At 43.1% G+C, this 26,427-nt stretch overlaps 3 protein-coding genes across 7 annotated transcripts in view; 2 read left to right on the forward strand and 1 right to left on the reverse strand.

Annotated features, from left to right (window-relative positions):
• The window catches only part of CCR9 (chemokine (C-C motif) receptor 9), a 1,416-nt gene extending 1,192 nt beyond the window's left edge, over positions 1-224 (forward strand). The window contains exon 2 of the mRNA XM_009331260.1: positions 1-224. Coding sequence (XP_009329535.1) covers positions 1-224 — 224 coding nt within the window.
• A 4,717-nt stretch (positions 225-4,941) lies between these two features.
• Positions 4,942-26,427, reverse strand: part of FYCO1 (FYVE and coiled-coil domain containing 1) — a 53,253-nt gene continuing 31,767 nt past the window's right edge. For all 5 annotated transcript variants that reach the window (XM_009331232.1, XM_009331229.1, XM_009331230.1 and 2 more), the window contains 4 exons: positions 12,810-12,905; positions 10,652-10,862; positions 9,246-9,355; positions 4,942-8,807 (listed from right to left, as the gene is read on the reverse strand). In XM_009331232.1, the coding sequence (XP_009329507.1) occupies positions 8,732-8,807; positions 9,246-9,355; positions 10,652-10,862; positions 12,810-12,905 (493 nt within the window). In that variant the 3' untranslated portion in view covers positions 4,942-8,731. The remainder of the gene's footprint in view (positions 8,808-9,245; positions 9,356-10,651; positions 10,863-12,809; positions 12,906-26,427) is intronic.
• On the forward strand, positions 23,742-24,776 carry CXCR6 (chemokine (C-X-C motif) receptor 6). Its single transcript, XM_009331227.1, has one exon. It carries the CDS (start codon positions 23,742-23,744, stop codon positions 24,774-24,776), a length of 1,035 nt encoding a protein of 344 aa, XP_009329502.1.

The raw sequence follows: 26,427 nt of genomic DNA on the forward strand, positions 1-26,427 counted from the left end.
TGGGTGGGGAGCGGTGCAGGATGGCGCTGGGCGGGATGATGCAGAGCAGCGGCTGCTGCCGGAGCGGGGGCCAAGAGCAGTGCTCCTCCGCCTGCAACAGCCAGGAGCACAGCTCAAACTGGTCCTTTGCCATGCTGGGCAGGCGGCGGGTGAGAAGCTCGCTGACCCTCAGCACCCATTTGGCCTCCTCCGTTATGCCCCCTCCTTGCCAAGTCCTCTTGTAAGTTAGTCCGTCCTCTCTCCCCTCCGGAGGAGCACCAAACTCTTTGGAAAAACCATCTGTATACACCAAAGACTGTCTCAGAGGAGCGGGGAGGGCTGCGGGCTCCTCAGTGCCCTGTGCTTGCCGTGCAGGACCCAACCTGGGCTTGCTTGCTGAAAGGAAGGGAAACCTTTGGCACAGGGCAGAAAAATGGAGCCATACTTGTTGTAAGCAGAACTGATAGAGGATAAAAGCTATATTTGTGACAGCTGTAAATCCCCGGCCCATCTGCAGCTCAGACCGCAACCTGAAATAACAGGCCTTGCAGGGAGGCGATAAGCCCAGCTACCACAGCAACAGACGCAAATGAAGCAGGATGAACTGCTCATCCTGTTTATAGGAAGCAGCAGGAGCGGGTTCAGCCTTCATTTGCTGTTCAGCCAGGGTCTCCTACGGCAGTGGCCGGGCTCAGGAGCCCTGCCTGCACCTACACCACGTCCCCTCTGCTGTAAAGGAGAACAGCCTTTAGCTCTTACACTGGTTTACTGCAGCAGGCAAATACTGCTGTCCGTGCCTGTGCAGACGTAAGTCTGTTTTGCTGCATGGGCAGTTTGTGTTGCAAAGGAAAGCCAATCGTTCATGTTCATAAAGTGGTCGTTACAGAATTAGATCTGCCTTTCTCCTATATTTTAGCTACGTGATGTAAAGTGAAATTTGGTATCATTTATTTGCTACAGCTCCTACTTTGATACCGGAAACAAATCGCACCTCGCAATAAAAATTCAAGGGCATCAGAGATGTTGAATTGTCTGTCCCAGAGACATTTGCCATAGGGTGCAAAGCCACAGTAAACCAGAATGCAAAAACCAAACCCATGGTTCAACAGACTGCTGGTTATGCACTGATACCTTTGCTAATGGTGAGAAAATATATTTAGCCTGGGGCCAGTAAGACAGAGACTAATTAAGTGTCAAACCTAATGTTAATGAAATTTGGATTGAGACTTCAGGTTGGTGGAGGCAGCAGTTCCCAAAAGCGATGTGCTGTAATGCACCCTGCAACTTCTATAGGGCTTTTGACGTGCCGGTGCTGGCACGATAACGGTGCCCAAGGCCACAGGGGCACCGCGTAGCCGTTCCCCCTCGCCTGTCCCCTCTCCAGGATGCAGCATCGCCTGTCCTGCCCAACCGCTGCCTGCATCTCCCAGATTTCAATCGCAAGCTGTAGTGCTCATGAGGCTTTCTTTTAAATAATCACATTCAACCTTGTTTGCCTTCTGGTAATTATTTCTTACAGGAACAAAGTGTTTTCGTTGTGCATTAATCGTTAAAGCGTGTTGATAAACACGAGCTTTCTGCAAGGTTTGGTGCTGCTTTTTTAGCTAATAGGGTATATCTGAGCAGATGGGCTTCTAGTTTCATATACGCTTATTAGGATTTTTAAATTTTTTTTTGCCTTTTCCTTAGGGAAAAAATGGTGAAAGATGTATGTATTTTTTACTGTATGTGTAATAAGGGTTTGGGGGGGGGTTGTGATTTGTGTCGAGCTCAATGCGAACGGAAGCTGAAATTCTGTTAAATAAAAGCACTGCCACAAACAGCGAGGGGATGAACTGGTTGTTTCTTGCCCACACATCCTTCCCAAGTTTGGATCCATACATATAACTTGTTTCCAACAACAGGATTTATCCCTCCCAAAAAAGGCCAGAGGAAAACCTTGCTAACAGGGTTAACTATGTGTGTCTAAGCCTTGGGGTGTGGAAGCCGCAGCTGAGGACCCCGCAGGTGCCGGAGCGGGTTTCGGCTCCCAAGGCGATGGGTGGGGTGCAGCTTTAGGAGGGAGGGCAGGTTTCTGAGGGAGGAGGGAGCGTGCTGGGGGCAGACACCTCCCTGGGGCAGCTGAGCCCCGCTGCCCCTTCCCAGGGATGGGGGTGAGGGTGCTCCTACCCAGGGGGTCCTCCCATCCCCAAAAGAGCCCTTGAGTTGTGCAAACAAACAAGCATGCAAACCTTAGCTGCCATCAACCAGTGGTCCTGCCTGGTGGCCTCAAGCTCCTCTTCCCTGCATGGTGTCCTGCTGGCCCCAGGAACTTGAATTTCGGAGCATTCTCAACGAAGGTAAAAGCTTCTTTGCTCTGCGAAATGTGGTGGGAAATTTTCATGCTTGGTTGGCAAGTGAAACTGTTGAGGGTGGTGAAACGGCAATGAACTTTCAGCAGTTTGGGGCAGCAGGGTCGTCCCTGGGTCACGTACGTCCCGCTCTGAGTCAGGCTGCTCCCCACCACTTTGCCTGGGGGAGCCAGGGGACCAGCCCTGCCTAAGGCGGGTTTTTCCTCGTGGGGTCTGTCCCGCCAGGGCTGCCTGCGGTCCAGCAGCCGCTGGTGGCTTCCCAGGCCGCCCACACCCCCCGAACTTGTGGGGAAGCTGCCTTCCTGCGGCCCCTCCATCTGCAGCCCCATCCCTGGCGGAGTCCCTTGCTGCTGGCCACCATGCAGCAGCGACTTGGTCATGGAGGCGTCTGCTGCCATTGCCCCCTCCTCCATCTGCCAGGGACCTCTGTTCTCCAGCAGCCCAACTCCTTGTGGCCAAGCCCTCCCAGGGCTCCTCTGTCCCTCTGCCCTGAGGTTTTAGCTGGATTTATCCCACTGAAATCCCTCTCATGCCTTCCCAGGGTGTCCCCAGCCTTCAGCTGATGTTGCCTCCCCGGAGGGCAGGTTTCCCCAAAGGTGAGGGGTATTGCCGCCCCTGCCCCACAGCCCCTTATGCCTCCTGTGAGGCTGCCTGCACCTTACCCACAGCTCCAGCAGGACAGTCACCAAGCAGTTGTTAGAAGCCCCGGGAGAGGCCTGAGATCTTACATGGCTCCCCTCCCCCCTCTTTAAGGCCATTTTTTCCCAGATGTTCCCAGTTTGGCGCTGCAGTCTCCTCTGCTGTCCCTTTTCTCCTTTTCAAGGAGCAACTCAGCCTGCCTCTGCCCTGAGCATTGCATCGTCACCCTGAGACCCTTCAACTCCTAGGCCCCACCTCGGACTTCTGAGGGCCAGAAGTGTGCCAGGACCCCAGATTTCACCCAGGCAGGAAGCGGGCCAGACCTGCCTGCTGGCCTAACACCCCCAAACTATGCAAAGGCTGGGAGCTGTGCCGTAGCGGGGATGGCCACGGCAGTAGCTTCAGGTTGTTGTCAATGTGCTATGGTGACAGGCTTGGAGGTAGCCGCGACTGTGGTGCAGGCAGTCACATAGCCAGCCTGCTTGTGGTGCAAGGGGAGGAAGTTGGGACAGCCGATGAGAAACTTTCAGTCTCTGCAGGCAAACCCGCCTAACTGATGCCTGCTCCTGCCTGAAACAGAGACATGCTTTATAGAAGCGCCTCTTCCAGAGAGCAGAAAAACGATGGAAAGGCAATGGGTGCTGCAAGAATCACTGAAGTCACAGTAGGTAAAGTAGCACAAAACCAGAACCATCAATCTGAGTTCGGTATGTGCAAACCCACCATTTCCAAGTATGATCTGGATCAATTATCCATCATTTAACTGACCAGACACTGTAGTCCCAGCACCCCAAAGTGCTGCCTGGTTTTTCCAAGTTCCTGGGCCATATGTGTTTTGAAACCTTATATTTGGACTTCATAGTGTCCCTGTGACATTTCAAGGGCTAATGGGGAGGGTACCGCTGTCTTGTGGCAGCTTCATGTGGTCACCACAGCAGAATGTCATACTGGGTGTGCCAAGGCCAACATTTGGGGCACAGGCCAAGAAAAAGGTGGGTTAAGACCCTACATAAGGCAGCACTAGGGCTGGGAGAACCTTGCTCCTAGCACCAAAGAAGGGAGGAGATACGGTCCAGTATGGCTAAACCGGGATTACTGGAGATGTACCCAAAGGCTTTCAACAGCTACAGCCTCCCCTGCAGAGCTGTTGTACGGCAAGGTACAGTCGCTTACACGTCTATTGCAGGTCCCTTGTACTGTGGGCTAGGCTTCGCTGGAGACTGTGCGTGGAGCAGCGGCTGGTGCTGCTGCTGGGGCGCTGGGATGGGAAGCGTCGCAGCCTCCGCCCCAGCAGGAAACTCCCGTGAGGAAACAGAAATAACGGATAAGAGAAGCGATGACTGGTCATGACAGGGCCCGTTGTCCTCCCGACCCCCTTAGGATGGTACCAGCAGCTCAGACAAGCCTACGTGTTTACCACGTGCCCCAGGGCTGGGACTACACATGCAAACAGGGGCGACACGTGAAGAGTGCCTGCGACTCACACAGCGCTTCTTTCCCTCCCACAGCCACGCAACGTAACCCGGGTGTACAGACCCGGCCAGGACCTGGGAGCCCTAAGCTGAAGGACAACGCTGCTCTGTGTCATGGACGACACTGACTGCAATTGCTGTCCTCGGGGCGGCTTTGTTTTTACCTCCGAGGGGAAGCAAAGGCGGGTGAAGGTATTTCTCAGCCACGGGGCTGTGTCCTTGCTGGGGGAGGCCCGGCTGCTCCGAGCCACCAGGACACGGTGATATTTCCTCTAGCTTGGGGGCCGGCTCACTTAGTACTTATTTAGGGATCTCCACTGTTGCTCTGTGTACTGTACAGATGTGCCAGTTTGTCCGGGAGTTTGTCCACCAGCACGACAAACTATTTTCTATTTTCCTTATTTTGTAAAATTTTTTCCTGCTTAGAACTAGATCGTACAATCATCTGATTTATCTTCCAGACAACGCTATCTCTACAAGGCAGAAAAGGGGGACACATTCTCAATGATATCGAATTTTATTTTTTTAATTCCTGAGGTTAAAAAAGGAAAAAAAAAAAGCATCAAGAAACATTCCAGTACACAACCATCTACATCTCTGTAACTGTACAGACGCTGGTATACATAAATCTCTTTTTCCCCCATCTGGAGCATGAAGTTTGATGTGAATGGGGTTTGCAATTCTTTGGCAGTTAAGACCAAAAGATGCTTCTGAACAAGTTACAATCTCAGCGATTGAGCATAATTAAAACTATAGTGCAATTTCCATTTTAAAAAAGGAGCAAGGCAGGCTTTTGTAGCTTTGCTATTTTGTAATGTGGTACACTCTCGTGCAATACATCTGTGTAATTTTTCATAAAGCAACATTGAGTAATGTTGAGTAAAGGAACACTGTCATTTTATTAAAGCAACTATGTTCTTTCCTTTGCATAAACCTCTGCATAACAAAAAATACTACCCTCCATTGTTCCAGCACCCAGGAAAAACACCCAATTGCTTATGCTGACCACAATGTCTACTCTCTTTGTCCCACGAGTGTGACATCCCCTTCAAGTAATTTCATGATCAATTTTAAATATTTCTTTTCTCTTAATTGCATTACTGCAGATAATAAAAGGCCCAATTCAACAAATCACCTGAGCATCTGTAAATAAACAGATTTATCAGTGTCCCTGGCACAGCTCAAATAAGAAGTGCTTTATGACTGGAGGTATAAGGTGCTTGAATGAAATAATCTCTTGAACAAACCTACACTTGTGCTAAGTCCTTTATTGGGTTTCCATGGCTCCAGTAGTAAACCATCTGGGACATTCAAACAAAAGACTGGTACTTATGACAGGTTCTTTACTGTCTTCTCTGCACAGCCTCTGAGGTGGAAAGACTCCCTCTTCTAGCCGACATGATGGGATTCCTGTTCTTGAACAGCTGCTTTGAACGGTTGCACTCCTGTCCACTTGTTGTACCTTACCAGCTTGAGTATTTCCTCTTTTGAAACTTCTTCTTAAATACTCTCCTTGGCTAGAAGCAAACCTTTTCTTTTTGTCTTTAAACTACAGGTTCTGGTTCCCACTCTTAATCCTCTTTCAGAGCGCGAAAAAGTCATAAAACTACTCTAATGGGGCAGGAAAACCTGAAGAAAAAGTACCATCAAGACTCAAATGCTAAATAAAAACAATCCAGTGTTTTTATTCCCCTCCTCCCAAACATATGCTTCAGCCAGCCTCAGGACTGTCTACATGAAAGACTTGCAGGGCAACATCTGGCTTACTAGATGGAGCCAATTACTTTAAGAGTTACATAAACAGTGGCTTAAAAATATTTGCCACAGGATGAAAAAATGCTAAGAACTGGGATGCAGAGAGGAAATCCAGAGGCAAGTCTGTCAAATAATTTGGAATGGAGATATTTCAAATACTTCTGAGCAGAGTTGTCATATTTTGGCCTAAGATACTTGACAGTGTCCGTTTACCTTACATTTGGCATTTTAAGAAAGATATCCTAGTAAGATTAGTATTCTAACTAAAACAACAGCAAAATGCTTTTAAAAACCACACCTAAAAGCTTAAAGAAAAACTGCAGCAGACTTCAGTAACAGCTCAGTGAAATTGCATAGCATATGGTACACAGTACTCCATTTTTAAGCAATAAATAATCTCTTCTTGCCTAATTAAATATAAAACATAGCTTCAACACTGAAATATGCCATAATTCATGAACTAATCCGTGCGCCGTTTATTGCGCGTTTATTGCCAACTTCAGTCTCTTGTCCATCTCATTTTCATGCACACAGCCAGGAAAGGGTTTAACTGCGTTGCAGCCTCCTGCAACTGCAGTTCCCTCAGGAGGGGGCGTAAACCAGCTTGCACCTTCCACAGACCCCTCTGCCTGGCGGAGGCTGGAGAGCACACCACCAATACTGGGAAGAGGCGTCTGAAGGGAAGGGAAAGCTTCCGATGGGCCAGATGAGCCACACACCTAAATCTAGGTGCTCCATGAAAGGTAGTCATTCTTTCACAATCTTTTTCAAGATCACTGTATTTATACAGTGTTAACAACTGGAATGAACGATTAGCAACCTTTAGCTTTACCTGCAGTATTCTTTTCTTTCCTATAATCAGAAGTTTCCCTCTACCTCAGCTGCTACTGTGTAAATGTCCAACACTTGGCTTGTGATCTCCATCTTTTAAACAACCAGCCTTTTGCTGTAGAAGGAGATCCCCTGCGGGTAATGGATTTGACCAGCAACACATAAACACCAGCTGGACTCTCCCAACTTCCCTCCCTAGTCGAGCTGATCCCTCCAATTGATCCCTGCCCTTGTTTTCACATTTACAAGTTTGCCCCCGCACTTTCTTTCCCCTCCCCTAAATCACTGGCTTCAACTTGTGCTTGGCCTGTTTTCTTCCTTCCCCTCATTTTCTGTCTCCCACCATGACCCCTGTATAGCAGCTACAGCTGCCACCAATAGTCTACAGGGTTCCTGGCAGGCTGAGCTGGTCTGCTACCAATTGCTGCACTAAAACCTTCCAGGTCTGTGGGAGAACAATAACATTAGAAATCAGACACACCTAAAATGATGAGGAGGGCTGGTTGGGAGAAAGACCTTTTCTCCTTTCTCCTGCCAAAATGTTTTGCCTTTCCATCAGAAGACAGGAATTTTTAAGAGAAAAATCTGCTTTCAGATATTTTGACAACAAGTTGAAATTCTATATAGAAAGCAGAAGTATAAATGAGAACCCAGCCTTCCTTAAAAGGCAGTGTTTACAGCCAGCTCTGTCCCCAAAGCCGAGATGGAAAGTTAGCAGTTAGCTAGGGCAACTGCAAGGGTTAGGGAAGGGGCAGAATACACTTAACACCAGGTGGAGAGCTCATCAGGGCTGGATATGCATTTGGTTTTGGATGGACTTTTTCAGACCGATTCAAACATTATTGCTACCTTTTGCGTGGTCTAGAGAGAGACAGACTGCTGACCTCCTCCGAAACTGCTTTCCTGTGAATGCGGATGACTAAGGTGCTAAAGCAGGAAAAAGGAATGCTCCTCTTCCTAATATCACACAGTGAGCAGTACTTTATTGTACAGATGATACTCCCGATTCTGCCACTGGTACTCACCATGAGAGCTGGTTTCAGTGGACCAACTTACAGAGTACGGTGAACAAAAGTGAAAGTTGTTGCTTTGTGTTGTATTGTTTTGTAACTGGTATTCACTACCAAAGCATTTGTAAAAGCCAGACTTACCAAATCTTAGCCCAAAATGTAAAAAACCCTTATGTTTGCTGTTTATAAAACTTGGAAAAGATAAAAAATTCTAAATTGATTACAATATATGCCTGTGAAGACTGAAGTATTGCATAGCTGTTGTTCTGACTAAGAGCAGTAGAGCAGAACAGAAATGGTTATGTTTACTCCTCAGTGAAGAGGTCAACAAAAATACGCATTTTTCTTTAAATTTCCTTTTGAAGGATTTTTTGGGGAGAAAAGTAATTCAATTTTCAGTAGAGAATTTCAGTTTGCATTTAGATACCCTCACACTTATTCTTCTCCCCACTGAAAAAAATTTGGTTATTATTGACCTGTTAAATCAAACAACATGGCTTTTCAGCAATCTGTACACAGTACAGAACCATTAGTGTTCCTAAAAAGGCTTCCATTTTTTAGTGTTCTCTAAGTGCATTATAACTATTGCATAGTTTCAAAGTCTTCAAACACAGTGGTAATCATAATGCTTACATGTACATAAATAATAGCATTTCTTAAAAATTTAATTAAAAATAACACAGTATATTCAAGGCTATGGAAAATCACTTCCATCATAGATGACAGGTCGCTCGACAGCCAAGTGATAAAACACTCTTTTTGAGATAAACCTGTCAAGGAAAAAAAGAGAGCAAGATGATCACATTAGCTGAAGTCAACTAGGCAGGAAGCCTTAAAAGCCTATTCAGTCTTTCAGTTTATACTCAGGCAAAAACTGACTGCTGTTAAAAAGACCTGCACAAGGGCTGTCAGGTCTGCTGTTAATAAGATCACAATCCTGACTAAACTGTCTTGGAAAAAGTCACGAATGACTTGATTACTTCTGTTTACCTTCCCAGAGGTTGAGACAGAAGAGTGGAATTCTGCTATGGGGAGAGAAAAAAACCCAAACAAGAACAAGAATCAAAACTCGGGCTGAAGATCTTCTAGCAACCTGGGACCAATTTCTCATACTTTACTTCATAATGGCAGAATAATGGTACAATCGATCAGTTCCACAGCGTGTAAAACCAAGCTTACTTCACCTTTTACACCCAGCTAGGACCTACCTAGAGAATGTGTTGTCAAATATCAGCGTGTAGATTCCAGAGTTTCTGACTTTCACCTGTCCTCTGATAGTCTCCTTATGAGAGTTGCAGCGGGTCATAGGAATAAGAACCTGGAATTCAATACAAATCAAAATGAAACTTGCTATTTGCCCTATAAATTGACATTTGCCTTCAGAAAAATATTTAGTCTTGAGCCATCTTGAAACTCCCAAAGTGCATATGTTCCTGCAAAACTACTTATTTTCATTAATTAGCATTAAAAATTCACCCAAACTAAAATCTCACAGTGAGACATCTGTTTTCCTTTGATAACCTCTTTACAGCATCAAGCTATGGCTATAACTCTCTGCTTTAGAGATAGAATCAAATCCTGATCTTTTTAATGTTAATCTAAACAAGTTTGCTAACATTAGCAGGGCTACATTAAATCTATACAAATATATCCAAGAGCAGGATTTAGCTATATATGTCTTTTAATATATGCTTTTATACTCCCTGTATTATAAAATAAGCTTTCTCAGCAAATCCTAATTGTTTATCTAAGCTTACAGCAAAAGTGTGTGCAACCATCTATCTTGCTGTAAAACCCTAGCAGAGACAGTTGTCAGAACAGCAGCTGATGTAGATCAAGGACGACCCTATAAAACCCAAAGTTATATCAAATAGATATATCAAGACAGAAGCAACATTCAGTCTTCATTTGGCTTCCAGATTAAGAAAACAAGAGATTTTACATGGAGTGAGTAACCGCGAAGTGAACTAATGCATGTTATATAAATGTCTTATTCCCCCAGTGAAATCACAGTCTTAGAGTTCCCCCTACAGTGGGTTCAGCCAACAGCTGCCTTGTCTTCATTAAAACTTTGCAATTAGCTGAGTAACATAGATTCACTCAATCCGTAATCCTCATGACTTATGGATAGCACATATAAAAACTGGTACCTTGGGCACTGGCAAAGCGATTTTGCACACCGTCAAGGCGCTTAAATATATGATTCACTGTAAGAAATGCAGGTAACCCAATCAATTTATCTGTCTCCTTGTGGCCTCTGCTTAAGAGCCTGGCAAAATCGTCCCTAAGCAGCTTACAAATTAAGTAATATTGAGGAGGGAAAAAAGAAGAATTTTGCAGACTTGGACTTTTATTTTTGCTTAATAATAGTGGGTGAATTTCAGATGCGACCAATAGAAGTTGCTTTTCAACTCAACTTTTGCAGGCAACCTTAAATAATTAAAGATGTAGCTCTGCCTTCAGCAGAACTGTAGCTTAATTAGAGAAACAAGTCCTTAATGCAATAGCAACTGGCACTCTTGTGGAGACCTCCTAGCTATACTTGCCGATTCCTCTAGGTGGCTGATTGTAGTGTACTACAATCTCTAAGGTAGTAAGGAAACAAAGACCTTACTTTGCACTGATCCAGTGGTGTGTCTTCTGATTCTTGGTAGACAACGCTGAAGGATATGCTTTTAGGGTCTGATGAAAAGATCCAGCTAATTGTTAGCCCCATCTCTGTAACGGTGATGGGAATGATACTGTAGGTGCTGGATTTAATGAACAGCTCTCTCTTGCTTTCCCCAAAATTTACGATCTCTTCCACTGTAAGGGGTAATTTGATCCTGTGAGGGAGAAAAATACAATTACGTGAAGAGATCCAATCTAATTACTCAGACAGAAACAATAATTATCGCTTTTTATTTTCCATCTATTTGAGGCAGACTCCACTGCAACTTTGGGACAGGTCTACAAGATGCAGGAAAATTCAGCCTTGGATGAAGGCAAGAACTACAGAAAAGGTAACTGATATCACGCACTTTCACTGCTCTAGCAAATGTGGATATTATTCACTTATTTATTTCATTTCGACTAGAAAAATCTAGTGCTTGAATAAAGCTTTTTAGAGTTACTACAATAAAATGTCTGCTGCCCTCTACCGTTCTTTTTAAACAAAAATTTAAACAAAAAACAGTCACCTAATTTATTCACCTTTCTTGATATCATTTGTACAGGAAATAGGGATCAGGAGTACAGAGGGGACAGATGGATGGACTGTGAAGAGCAGCTCTGTCTAGATCCTCTGAAGCACCTAATGCTACAGCTTGGTCTGTTTTACCCAAGCAAGCTGCATAAAAGCTGACTCAAAGTACTTCCAATTAAAAAGGAAGTTATTAGCACCTAGATGATTGTGAGTCCTAAAGCATTATATTAGCTTACCTCATTCTGATATCTATTTCAGACTGCAAACAGTGAGGCCCTTAAACAGGAGAATGCTGCTTGCTTTCTTCAGGGGAAACCTGTAATTTCTAAGAGCTGTGGATCCCACCTACATTACCCTAACTAAAACTAATCTAACATATCACTCTTTAGGCCAAATAAATTGTTCCCAAATCAATGAGCTCACAGTAAATCACAGTACTGTGATTTGTTTGTCAGCAGCTATCAAAAACCAACACATTTACCAGAAGATATCACACAGTCACCATGATGATTTGCTGTTCTAGAGTAAGGAGGAGTTCAGTTTCCAACCATGACTACACGGTGGTTAGGGATCACAGCTGATTTATTATGATAACTGTTGTACTCTGGCCAGAGAGGAAGCTTTATGTTAAGTTTTGCTGACCTTGTTACTTCTTCCTCTTAGCTGAAGTAACTGCTGGGGTGTCTCAGGTGATCTTTGATTTTAATAAACTAACTATCACTCTTGGTTTTGCCCTACAGCCCAGCTATAATTTTAGTTACTGCTTCATTTACCTGGTTCTCTGAACAGCAGCAACAAGGTTGAAACATGGACTAACTTATCTCCCTGCAGTCAAAAGTTTAAAACCATCCCCATAACGAAGGCAAAATTTCAAAGCTAGGCTTGAGGGGAGACTGAGCAAAGGGGAATTTCTCCAAGTCACAGGCATTTTCGTATGTTAGATTCCCTTCTTGGCTGTGCAGCTGACATGCCGTATCACTACTGCATGTAACTATTAATTTCAGAGCAGGATACATGCAGAGAATTGTATGCACGCAGTTCACAGAGGTTGAGCAGAGGCTCAGCCGAACATTTTATGCTATGGCATATATCAGCCAGAGCAGGCAAGACAGTTTCTGTGAGGCCACCAATAAATAATAGATACATGCTCCAAAAGGCCATGAATTCCATGAATTCCATTAATTCCTGCGACAAAGGTCTGACTAGCACAGCACTCCCTGACTTTACCTTGCTGTTTCTTCCAGAGACTACTAGAACTACACAGCCTTCTCTCTAAGCCCCCTTTCTGTTCACAGCATCTCCTGCAATAAGAGTAGGAAGGAAGATTTTCTGATGTGATGTGGACCCAAATCTTTCCTTCTTATTCCCCGCTTGCACTAAAGTTTTGCAGGACTGAAGAGAAAGGACCTGGCTCATTGCTGCTGCTCTGCATAGTAGAGCTATACTCTGCTCTTCCTCAGACCAAATTCTACTGTTGGACACAAGCAATCAGCTCTTCAGGAGTCTGCAAGACTTGTGCTCACATAGCTGATATGTGAGCTCAGCCTTTATTCTTTCAGCCTGGTAGTAATGAAACTGTTCTGCTTACATGATTTCTCCTGACTTCAACAAGGATATCTCAGCATCTTGAGCAACTTGCCACTCTTCTGATTCATCAAAGGTTGAAGAATTACACGTGCTGTTTCTAGACAAGGAAAAAAAGGAAAGCCATGATTCTCTAAGTAGTATGTGGTCAAATACCATCTGCATGGCAATGTCTTCCTAAAATAGAAACATTTTGATAGTCATGATGCCAAATTCTAGAATTCTTATTTTGCACATTCTAGTGACAAAATTGTCTGGGCAAAACTGCAGCCCCGTTCTGCTAACCACTGTGCACAAATGTAAAACTGTTCCTATCCTGGTTTCATGAGCTAAGAGGAATACATATGTCCAGAACATCTCTTCAACAGTCTTAAGATAAATTCTCTATTGAGATGTTGCCAGGTTTTAAAGATTCCCTGGCAGGTGGAAATCTTGAAGGAGGGCAGACACAAGCAAAACAGTCTGGACTTGTCCCTTAAACAAAGCTTGCACAGGGATATGACATTTGCCCTGGATTTAATCTGTGAGATGTTTTACAAACATATTATAGTATCCAGTTCCTTACTCTGGCAGTGGTACACAAAACATATTTTATTGCTGTAGAATCACTACCATGTATCATCTTTTCTTATGAGAAACACTGGATGATTCAAACACAAATACACCGAAGAAGCTGTTACAGGATGACAGAACAGGATGCCTCCTCCCCACCATGACTTTGTCCAGGAGAGCAAAGGAAGTAGATGGAAGAACCTGCCATCCACTCCTTACCTCAAAAAGGGTGCATGCTCTGGGTGAACACTGGAGTGGCACCAGCTATGAATTACAGGGCTGGGACACAGAGAGAAGAATGAGTTTGAGTCAGTAAACAAATGCTGATAGTTTCCAAGCAAGTTAGAGCTTATCTAACTGATACGTTCTTTGCTTCTCTGCATCTCAGCAGGTTGATAACTGAGACAATTAGGCTGTCATCCCCAGAAAAATGCCAAGGAGTCTTACATACAGGAAACCAACTGGTTGGTTCCTTCCAAAAACCAGTGGAATCTAATAAAATGTAATATCACTTATATGTGCTCCTGAACCATCAAGTGTAATCATGTAGCAAGGGCATAACTGCCACACATTTTGTAGACCAATTCTCAAAAACAATTCACAGTTTAGCCTTTTCTTTTAAATCCTACAGGACCTTGCTCTACAAGCAGCACTGCTGAGTAGAAGAGCAGGAGAAAACATCTCTAGGTAACAGTACCTTCAGCTGGTCATTAGCAGCATCTGAATATATTGTGTCAGCACATGCAAGCATGTGTGAGTTTAGTGGGGTGACACTACTGGTTGGAAACAGGAAGAATTTACTGTTATGACTGCAAATTAAATTGCACCCTCTGTCTACATGTTTCCTGAACTCATAAAGCACTGTTATCTGCGGAATTCATGGTCTTTTATTCCTGTAGCCTCTTGGGTAACTTTTGACTTCTTCAGACTCATACCGCTACTGTTAATACCCTAAGGAGACAGCTGTGACCTGCAGGGAAAACTCAAACCTGTGACTAAGTGCCAAAACCTGAGCTATAACCAAACACTACCTGCTGACTGAAATGTAGGAATGACATAGTACATGTTGGTCCATAAAGGTTAATACAACATCTATGCAAATACTTAGCAAGTGATAAAAATAATTTCATTGTTAACTATCTTTATACAACTAGATAAGAAAACTGATTCTGAAAAAAAACCTAGAAAACTAAACTACAGCTTGTAAACCTATACATATATTTTGCTCGCACAGTGGGAACAGCAACAGACTTCATGCTTTGATCCACAGAACTCTCCCTTCCCACCATGACAGGTATACAGCTTTAACTTCACAGCCTTGAATTCATACAGACCAAGAGAACGACAGGACTACAGACTTCCCAGAAGTGTCAAACTCCATGATTTATTACGCAATACCATTAGAGTTCCTTATTTAATCCATTAATTTCACCTTTCTTTTGGGACCCTGAAATGTAAATTAAATCCCAGGACCAATACATTTTCCATGTTCTCCTCTAACACGTGATTTTCCTTATTCCTGATGCTGCAACCTAGCACATTGGTTAGCTTGCCACTTGGCTGCTCTAACCAATAAATTCACTGCACCTACTCACTATAGGCTAAGGGAATGCTAAGTCTCCTACTTTTGTCTCTTAAACCCGAGTGCATTACAATCACAATGCAAATCCTCCTCCTCTTTATGATATCCCATTGAGTCCAACGGTCTAAACTGAGGTCTGGTAGCCTATGTGGAAAACACAAGAAACACAGTCTCACGATTTAACTGGAGCTCTTGTCCGCCTGACAGGAGAATTTATTCTTGCATAACCTATTCACACTAGGTGGCAGCATTAAGGATGTTCCTGCAGCTTTTCAGGTCCCCTGCTTATGAATATGCACCCTGTGGTGTACCTATTAAAATCCAGACTGTTTCTCTTCTTTTTCTTTTAAAAGTGAAATGAAGTGGGGCTGAAAAGCAGGAAGAACTGAAGCATGGAAAAGACACTACAACAAGAAGAGAACAGCTCTGGTTCAGCAAATCCTTGAGAGACAGATTGTCGGAGGCTGGTGGAGCATTTTGAAGAAGTATTACTTCATGCTTGTCCTGTTCTTGTGCTCTTCCTCAGGCATCTGCTGTTGGTCACTGTCCCTCAGCTGGATGGTCTGGTCCACTGTGCCTGTTCTTATATATGGAAAGCATTTCTTACAAATGATACTAAAAATACTGTGACCAACATCATGAATGGTTTTGGGAGTTAGAAATAAGTCCCTTTCAGAATTAAAACCTGAAGAAAGCTGGTTCAACACTGCCCTCGACAATATTCTGTTTTCATAAACACCTGAGCTCTGGCAGCTGTAGCTACGCATCTGAGGTGTCAGCTTCATGTGGCTGAGCAGTGAAATCCCATAAGCCATCTGCCTGTCATCAGTGCAATGATTTCTGGAGAGAAATTCAGTCATCCAGGGCCAGAACCTTACCGAATTGTGTGAAAGCCAGAAACCTGAAACGGAGAGTGGAGGCTATACGGAGCCCCTAACAGCTGCTTAGCCCAGCAAGCACCTCTGCAAATGTCTCTAATGCCACGAAACAATCGAAGGTGTTATGCTGAAGTACACCAATGATTCCCCTGGGCCTGCTGTTATCTAGCAGGTCAGACCCATCCCAGACACTCTAACGTAGTTATCAGCCTTCCTCTCCAGCCTAACAAAGAGAAAGAAAAAAAGAAAGAGGGTGGTGAAGGATCAGAAGAAAGGATGCACAGACAGCGCTTGGCATGGGCAAGATGAGAGGCATGATTTGGGATGAGCATGGGGGATACAGAGCTCACTGAGTTTTTAACAGGGTGCAAGACAGTATCTTGCATGAAGGAGTGTGTATGGGTGGGAAGGGGATGGAAGGGTCACGGGCAAACCCCGACATATGTAGGGATGGGAAAGCATCATGCAGACAGCTGATGAAAAAAAAAAAATGGATGGGCATGAAGATCCACCACTATGTGCTGTGGTAGACCTGCATATTGGGACATAGGAAATCCCAGCCATTTCTCAAAAAAAAAAAGTATGATTTAACTACACTACATCCTATATGAAAAAAAAACAACAAAACCCAAAAGGACTCCCCTGCCTTAAAATTGGTTACACTCTATCTGTAAGACCAGAGGCAACTGGTGCATACAGAGAAAGCAAGCTAGGGAAACAATCATGAGAAAGGGAAATTTCTGTGCTCCAAGGGACAACATGCAAAATCTTTTGAGATTTTTTTAGTATTGAGATATGGAAGAGGTTTGGCAAAGGCAAAATGAAGACAGCTTTCAGTCATCAGTCAAATGCTGCATTTGCAAGAGGTTCAGATACCAGGTTTCAAAATAAGCAATTTGGGATTAGCAGCGTGCTTTCAAGTCCCCTCCCCAGCAGGAGGCAGCAAATAGATGACTATCGGAATCAACACAAGAAATACTGGCAAGCTGCTGCCCCAAAGATCCTAAATACTGCACAGTCTGTAGGTCACCAAGGTTACAGCCAGCTCTATGGGTAACCCTAGCTTTTTTCAGTTGTGAGGTATTTGCTCCCAAAAACGAGCTGTTTTTTCTTAGATACCTTTGAATTTTCTCCTTGCACAGTTCTTTAGAGGCTATTACAGGCAGAATTATAGGAGAGGTATAGCAGAAGCAGTTTCTAGCTTGGGTTTACGCCACTGTCCACCAGGAGCCCCAGGCCCTTTCAGCAGAGCTGCTGCCCAGCCCTCAGCCCCCAGCCTGTACCTCTGCAGAGGCTGCTCCATCCCAGAGCATGCAGGTTCCTGGCAGCCGGTGAGGTTTCTGCACACAGGAGGCTTCACAACTATACAATTAAATGTTCTTCAGACTGACCCATCCAGGAATAACAGCTAGTCTCTCAGCCCTCTCCCTGAGATAAACTCACACAGCCCGCCTGTATTTTTACCATAATTCCTAGGTTACAGTGATAATTCAGTCATGCTACAGCGTGTCTCCTGCAGGCAAACCAAGGAAGGCCATCCAGTCTTACAGAGCTACATGTATGCAGATACCCAGCAGCAGCCCGCACTATTCCTATGCCAGAGAGGGCTTCTTGGAGCAGGCCATCAAAAAATATTTTATGGAAACACAGTTTATGAAACAAAGGAGGAAACAGGTCAAATTACAGTTAGGCTAGCAAGCTGAAATGAAGTATCTCTGAGTTTCTTTTGATCCTGACTGCATGATAAAGGGTTGAATACTTCTGATACTGCAGTCTTCTTTGGTAAAGAGTTTATTAGAAGTGACACAGAAGTGATCTCAGGGTTCCTCATGTATGGATAAGGGCAAATGGATGTCGGGAGGGTACTGGTCTCCATGGGAAGGCCATCCCTGCCCATACAGTCTGAGAAAGGAGCATCTCTAGTGATTGAGGAAGCAGCAGTTGTAATGAGGTCACTGTGAACTAGGCTGACAGTAGCTCAGATGAGCTCTCCATAAATGCATGATTCAGACATTTCAAAAGCGACTCTGAACACTTTCTGGTTTTAAGGAATTTAAATGGGCCTCATTGGCAGACAGGGACGATTGCTGGCCCTCTGCAACACGATAGGAGCTTTATCTTTTCTCAAGGCAGACGTTCACACCAGTTTAGTGTACATATGCTACCACATAGCTTAGCCACCGCTTTATCATCCTCATACCCTATTCTGCATCTGAAAATAACTGCTAAGAGCAGGTGGCTGTTGCAACCTATTGTTCCCCTGTTTGACAGGAACAGTTTGTGAACATTTAGCACCTTGCTGCAGGTTTGTTTCTCAGAGACAGAGGAATTGCTACCACATGCAATGAAGCACAAGGGAGAACTTTAAAGAGCACTACAGGGCCTTGCATTTCATGTGCAAGTAGTCATCTTTCAGTAAATGATGCTATACGGTTAAGTCAAATTTGGTGTTGCTTTTTTTTAATACACATTTGCAGGTACCAAATTCAAGCACGCAGAAGTACAAGCATACTGTTCTACAGGACAGAGTGCCAGAAGCACTCCAGCTACTGCACCACAGGCTGCTGCAAAGATCTAACTGCATGGGCTTGTTTCTCTGAATACTGCCTTCCTCTCTCACAGAATCCATCCATGAGTAAGGCTACTACTTTTCCACACTAATCACTGCTCCTGAAGATGAGTCTCCAAAGGCTATCAAGAGCAGCAAGGCTCACTAGGGAAGTGAGCACAGCTGATAAACACAGCTAGGAAACACAGCTAGGAACCACCTGAAATGTTATGTACACTGCATGCAGCACATTGCTTTATGGGATGTGCAGGTACTGGGATCCTCCTATGAAGAAATACCACACGAAAGGTTAAATAAAAGCTACAGCTCAAGCTGAGTTGTGGTGATGGCCAGGCATGTCGTTTAGTTACAAGGAGTGCACAAAAGATGTCCCTAATTACAGTAAGAACAACCAACAGCAGAGTATCACTTCATCGAGCTGCGTTGCCCAGGCACCTCCACTTCCCTGCACCCTCTCAAGAGCCTCCTCACAACTATTTTTCTCCCAGATCTTGTACCCATAGGCTGTAAGTAAATTCCCACCCCGCCTTTGCTGCAAGTGAAAACAGTCACCCTTGCATAGGGTAGGCCCCCTCCGGCTCCCTTGTGAATGTATGGAGGCCCTCCCAGCTTCTTTCATTGACTCTGAAAGAAAATTTAGCACATGCACCAACTTTAACTAGGGCTGAGATTGCCTTAAAGGTAAAAAACTCACTTGGGGATGGCCACCAACACAATATCTTTCTAGCCATCTCTAGCTCATCTCAGATGGGCAAAAAATCTGAGAGAAAATTGTCACTAGAATATTTTTGCCCTAGAAAAAATAGAAAAACTAGAAGGAATTGGAAAATCCAATATTGTCAAAAATATGCATGAGTGGTTAAAAAAGGTAAGTGGTAAATACAGACTAAGTTTTAATTCTGCAAATAGTTTTTGAAAAATCAATTTCATTCTGGACATTTCAGATGAATGGCCACATGTAAGTGAATTTGAACTGGATCTTCAGAGCACAGCTTGTTCATACTATCGTATCTGTAGTAGTATCACTCAAGAATCAAAACAAAGGAGTAACTTCACATCATGTTGCTTTGATCAACAACTACGAAAGCTGTGAGGCAGCGGCACAGGCTTCAGCACTGATAAATAAAGCAAACTGCTGCTTTCACATTTCCTTTGAAAGATAAGACGACTGCGTTCCCCCAAGATGTGACATCGTCTAGTAAGTGACTATTTTCTTGACTTCAGGCAAATAGGTAGACAGTTTAAAAACCAAAAAAAACCCCTTTAACATTTAGAAATATTCAAACTTGAAAGATTTTGTTAGTATCATACATATCCTCCATCCTGATATGCAAAATTGAAGAGAAAGAGCGGGGTTTTTTCCAGACTGTTGAAGATACTGATTTTGCATTCTAGTTTTGTTATTAAAACTTTTCTGATGCCTTGTTATTGCAGTAGCTCTTTAGTTTACACTTGCTAGTTTTTGAAAAAGGTCTTTAGACAAATTTTTTGGATATCTGGAACTCAGAGGGTGTGTGTTAATTCTCTCCTTTCCATTTATGCTCTAGAATCTGTTTTTCCAACTGGTATGTGCTTGAAAACCTCTCATCTCTTCCAACAAATATATATATGAGATAATTTCACCTTTTCTGATCACAATCTCAAAACCTTTTGTAATGAAATTGGCTCATTTCTAAGCAAAGCACATCACATGATGCTGACAAGCATTATTTACCTTTTTCTGTTTATAGCCTGCATTTACTGTCATGGCAAATTATGCTGTTTATTATTATGTGCTGAAATTACTTTTTATTTAAATTTATTTAAAAACAAGAGTGATCTATATTGGATTTTCTGTCTGGAACCCTGAGACAACAGAAATGGAACAACTGGCAAGATCATTAACAGTGCTTTTTACACCCTGGTTTTCAGGTGCAGCTACTAAAGCAGGATAGCCGATCAGTACAACAGAAATTAGACCATGGAGACCAAATGGGGGAAAACCCCTGTAATACTGAGACTACCAGCTCCTGTGATACCCAGTTCCCAGAGTGGTGGAAATGATAAGCAGCCTTGTTCTGGTGACAGGAGGAGAACTATCTGTGCTGGGACAAACCAGAATAGCTTGTTCTGACTCTCCATTACTTGCTTGCATTTCCATTTCATTAATTCGAGAGTTAATTTTAACAGAACCAGACCACAAAGCAAATCATGTATTAACACACTGGACACCGCATAGCTCTCTTTAGCTCACTTTTCTACCCGTGATGTTGTTCCTATCCAACTTAAGCTTCTATTAAACTTCTAAATCTTTTCAGAACCTAGACTCAGTCCATACAGACTGTAACAACATTTCCCTGCAAATAAACTCATCCTGCTTGCTATTCTGACCAGGGAATTTTCTTCCTCCTCCCTCCCTCCCTACCTAACACAATGCTTTCCCACTATCTCACTTCAGGCAGAAAGATTACTACTGTTCTTTCCTTTGAGGAAAGGTGGAATAACTCCATAAACAACTAGTCTGACAAGGCATAACAACTCTGAAGTTTGAGACAGCATACAATGTGGATTCTAACTTAGGTCTGTGAGTAACAAGCAGGATGCTTTAAGAGCTTCTGGCTAGAAAAGTATCAGGTAATATAATAAAATAATATAAAAAATTATTTTTATAATATAAAATCAGGTAATAAAATAATATCAGGGGGGTGCGGTGAGAGAAAAGCTTACTGGTCAGTGTGTTAGTGGAGAGGCTGGTCTGCAGAAGGTAAGGATCTCCCCCTATGTTTTTAACTTCCATACCACTTTATACACACTTGCAGCACATTTTCAGTAGCAAAGATTGAAAATATTTGGCAGAGGTGGTCAGCTGATCCAGAAACCATTCAGCCTCATAATACAGGATCAGCCTTTAAGAGAGCCTTCTTGAACAAAACTGAGCTGTAACTTCAGCTTGTCTGGAACACAACAGCTGAGATAAAAAAGTTTTCAGCTTTATTATCTTATCTTTAGCTCCTTATTGCTCTCCAGCATAAAAAAAAAAAAAGAAATAAAAGAAGAAAAAGAAAAAGATTTGGGCTAGAAATTTCCACACCTGACTTTGCCTTAAAAATGAGTGTACAGTTCTGCAAGGTTAATCTATTTTTATGCATGCAGGACTTTTTTTTTTTCTTTTTTTTTCAGAGGGGTTGGTAATCAGTCAGGCATTTGAGACTTATTGCTCCTGCTGTCAAACCAAGAAGGAACTTAAATGGCTATATTCAGACAGGAGAAAGGAGGAAAAGAAAGAAAACTTAAGGCCTTTAAGATCACAAGAACATAACATGAAAATAAATTTCTAGAGCATCAGTTGAAAGGTCACGTTCAAGAACTCCCATTAATCCTTTGCTATCTGTTTGATGTGATGGTGTCAGTCACCTCACCTCTTTCCTAAAACATGATCCATATATTCTGAGTTTAGGAGCCCAGCTAACTGAGAAATGTAAAGCGTGTGACATGTTAAAAAACATTTTTAATTTAGAAAGATCTCTTCTACAGCATTCTGTTCTCCATCGATATGTAGATCTGCTCATGTCAGCATGTGGGGGAGCCAAGAATATCGGAAGCCAGTGCCTGCTATTTGTATATAAGAAAATTCTTCACAGAATTATCCTAGCCTGGCTTCCATATGAAATCCGTAGCAAAACTCCCATCTGCTTTCACCAAAAACAAATTAGGGTATTACTGCCTGAATTTGAAAATTCCTGTGAAGAACATTCATGTATAGGAAAAAAGTCAGTTAAAATTTTAAATATTTTGGTCTGTCCAGAGAGTGAATGCTGTATCTTACTATAGAAAAAAAAACTATTTGGATTAAAAGCCAATATTAAAAATTCTTCTTTCAAAAGAGTCAATAAGACTCTCCTAAAGGCTAATTACCAGTAAGCTTGGACACCAGAAAGATCTGTACTACTTTAGTAAGGCTACTAACCGAATGTTATGTTGTCAAACTACAAAACTGAGTGCCTGGTAATTATTTTGTTTCAGCTTAGAGGAAAACACCTTTCCTTTACAAGAAAGAGGCAAGAAACACCAGCTGACTGCTGTTGCAAAGAGTACGTAAAATAAAACACAGTGCTTCCATTTGTTTCAGTATACATTGCCTTGATGTTGTTGAGCCTAACTTACTTTTGCAAGTGATCGTCATCCCCTGCTTGGCCTCCATCTGAATTGAAAAGTAAAGTATTTTCTAAAGAGCCAGTAACTTTTCAAAGGGGCACACAGTTTTATAGTACTTCTCTGGTGACTAACAGACTGCATGGGTTTTGCTTCTTGGCCCCACAGAAACTACTTTTTCAGGTAATGTTTAATCTGCTGCATGTTATAACTCACACAGGCGAGGCCTTTCTGCCAATCTAAATGATTCAGAGGCAAATTCTGCTAATCTTACGCTGAGTAATATCTTGCAGTAGGATTAGTCCCGTAGAAACATGCTCTTTGCAGCTCAAGAGAGAGGACATTTAACCTTAGGCTAAATCTTTGAAAACCCCATTAACCTGTCTCACAAAAGACTTTATTTACAAGGTAAACAGCTTGCAAACCTGGTTGCTGCTGTTACTCTTATGTGCTGCCTCTTGCCTTGGAGAGCTGGCACTGTGATACTGCATCAGCTCTGGGGAGGGGGTGTGATGGGGGGGGGGGGGTGACAGAGAAGTGGTCACTCCTCTGACAGTAATACAAATGTTTGAAACAGATCAACTAAAATCAAGCGGGGAAGAGACATTAATGAAAACCCTCCATGTTTCCAGTAAGTCACTTGAGAAGGGGAAAGGAAGAAGTGCCGCCATCTGATGATGTGACTAACATCTAAACAATGAGCTAAGGCTGAACCACAAGCTCTAAAGTGCTCGCTCACTGAGACTCAAACCCTACTTTTTGAGACAGGTCCAACCCAAGCCAAATGACACTGACGCTTAGAGCCTGCAACCTGAACCTAAAGGCTGAATTTGGCAAAACAAACTCTGTTTCTCTCATGGGTTACTCCAGAATCCCTCGATCCAAACACTAAACCACTGATGTATTTGAAAGCTTAATCCACATTCTGTTTTCGGAAGCCTCTGTAATTGTTTTGTTTATCTTTTGAGTTGCCGTCAGTATAAATCTGGTAACAGATGATGTGTTTAAATCCACCAGCTGTTGTGTTTGGGTCTTGACTGTCAAGACAACCCTCTTCAGCAAATAATATATTTGCTTTTGTCTGTCATGGATGTTTTACTACAGCTCTTAGCTGTTAGCACTTAGGATTTTGTCTGTCTCCTGGATGTATTAGGATTTAATTATTTGCTGAGTAAAAACATCTCAATGTGTCTCCTTACAGGCTGCCTCTAAAAAGAAGGCAACATGGCAACTACAGATACTAACTTTTATTATAACTTCTCCATCACTGATCCCAACGAAAATGGAAGTGAGAATTTTCGCACATTTACAAAAGTCTTCCTGCCCTGTATGTACTCGGTTGTTTTCATCCTTGGGCTAGCAGGAAACATGCTGGTCTTTGTCATACTAGTTTTCTATGAGAAACTGAAGATGCTGACAGATATATTTTTGCTGAACTTGGCTATAGCTGACTGGGTCTTCCTTTGGACGCTGCCATTCTGGGCATATTCTGCTGCTCAGGAGTGGACTTTTGGCACCGTGGCATGTCGTATTATACGGGGCTTGTATACTCTGAACTTGTACACTTCAATGTTAACTCTAACATCTATCACCTTTGACCGGCTTATTGCTATTACTTTTGCCACCAAAGCACGTATGTGTCAAACCAAACGAATTACATGGGGCAAATTAATCTGTGTCTTGATCTGGGTGATCTCACTAGCATTTGCCACGCCACAGTTTATTTTTAGTGAGGTGTTTAGTATTGATAAGGCAATATGTCAGGAAAAATACCCAAACCATCACACAGAACTGGTTCTTGAAGTGATCCAAGTGGCCCTTGGCTATTTTATTCCCATGCTAGCCATGATCATCTGCTACTCACTAATTATTAGAACCTTACTGCACGCCAAGAGTTTTCAAAAGAACAAATCTCTAAAAAAAATATTTGCTGTAGTTGCTATATTTATTCTTACTCAGTCACCGTATACTTTCTTGAGACTGATAAAGATCATAGACTGGAGCTTTAACTTGAACAGCAGCTTTGAATATGCAATCATTGTAACAGAAGCTCTTGCTTATTTCCATGGCTGTATTAACCCTGTTCTGTATTTCTTCATGGGGGTGAAATTCAGGAGGAACTTACAGAAAATTATTAAAAACTCAAGATGGGTCAAATGGCAAGTTACGGCTAAACAGTGGCAAACCACGGAAGAGGAAGGCTCTAAAACTTTTACTGCCTCAAATAATGCAGATGCAACAAGCATGTGCCCGCTATAAAACTGCCTAGAAAATCTGGCAACTATTTACAGCTGCTTTTTTTTTTTTTTTTTGTAAATACTGAGATAGGTAGCCTGCATGAAAGAAGAAATACAATCTCATTAGTAAAGACATTGTGATCGGCTTTAGGCCAACGTATCTTAATCATCGTATTTCAGCATTTCCTGCTTTTCCTGGTCAGAGCTGATCCTAAGACAAAGCTGGTGACTGAGTTAACTGTGCAGAAGATCTTCAAAAGGTGTAAGAAACAATGAGATAAAACTCCGTTCTTCATGACATAAAGCTAACTTGGACTTCATGACTCCAGAAGGGCTGGAGACATTCACCAAACCTCTGGCCTGCTGTTTTTTTACGAAAGGTGTGTGTTAACAAAAGCATTTATGAGTTTTGTTTCAAAGATATTACAGATTTTAGTTCAGCTTATTCATTTCATGAGAATTCCTGCATTAAAAACATATATATTTCAATCTTAATGCTGGGTTTCATGTGTGTTTTTTGAGGGGTTTTTGTGGGTTTTTTTTGTATTTTTCCATTTGGGAGAAGGTCTCCACACACACTCCTTCAGCATTCATCTAAAATTTCTGTAATAAAGCAGCATTTTCATCTGCCTTCCATCTAATATCAGGTTCATGGTCTGAATCTCCCATACACATCTTTGTATCCTACTTCTGATAACAGAGCTCATGTTGCCAGATGACTAGACCCCCTGTCAACACAAGGGATATCATACCGCACATAGGCTCTAACACTGAGCAGTGTTTCCTTAGACACAAACTCTCACACCCTAATTCCCACACATTCTTTGCAGCATGACGTCTTTCCAGTCTGTTTTTCCTGGCATGCCCTTGGCATCCTGGTTCCCTAGCCATGAAACTGTAGATTCCTTAGTTGTTCTCCTTCCTTGTTCCTACAGTCCCTCCTTTCCACCTCTGGCATTTTCATTTCCCAGTGGGAGGCAAAAAGGCGCACAGGGGGCAGTGCAGACTGAGGCAGAAAGTACGCAAAAGCTCTTGCAGGGAGTAGCAGAACAGGGGTGGAGACTGGAACAGGGAAAAGAAAGAAGGGGTGTTGGAGAGGAGCAGAGGGAGGGCTTTATGCAGCTGTGGGCTGCCTATGATGAAGGCAGGGTTGGGTCCGGCCCAAAGGGTGAAAGTTCTTTGCATTACAGCTTTGAAATACCAGTTTTAACCTGTTTCAAACCATTCTTGCAATAGCCACGCTTACTCAAGATGTTCCTTTTCTTCCCATTAACCAGATCACTGCAGCTCAGTGGTACCTGACCCTTATCAGCACTATTGTGTCCATGTCAACTTTTCCTCCTTGGAAAACAGCTGCTTAGTCAATCCTTGCCTTACTACACAATCTCTCTTGTTTCTCCCATAGTGAAATGGTGCAATATCCTTAAAAACAGAACTAGGAAGGAACGTGCTGTGCTTTCACGTCTGTGTGGCAAGTAAAGCTGCTATCCCAACACACAGCTGCAAGGCAGGCTTTGCCAGCACAGCGTGGCGAGAGGTGCTCCTGTCCCCACTTCTCTCCCCGGCTGCTTCTGCGCAGGGCAGCAAATGCTTCAGACCACATGCAGTTCCCCCTTTTGGCTACACTGGCACCCTGCCTGGCCATGTGAGTTGTAATTAGGTGAGGAAAGAGT

This window comes from Pygoscelis adeliae, unplaced genomic scaffold (genome assembly GCF_000699105.1).
Source record: "Pygoscelis adeliae isolate BGI_AS28 unplaced genomic scaffold, ASM69910v1 Scaffold99, whole genome shotgun sequence".
Lineage (NCBI taxonomy): Eukaryota > Metazoa > Chordata > Aves > Sphenisciformes > Spheniscidae > Pygoscelis > Pygoscelis adeliae.

Coding starts and splice junctions, on each gene's coding strand:
- CXCR6 (XM_009331227.1), top strand. CDS start 23,742: ATGGCAACTACAGATACTAACTTTTATTATAACTTCTCCATCACTGAT.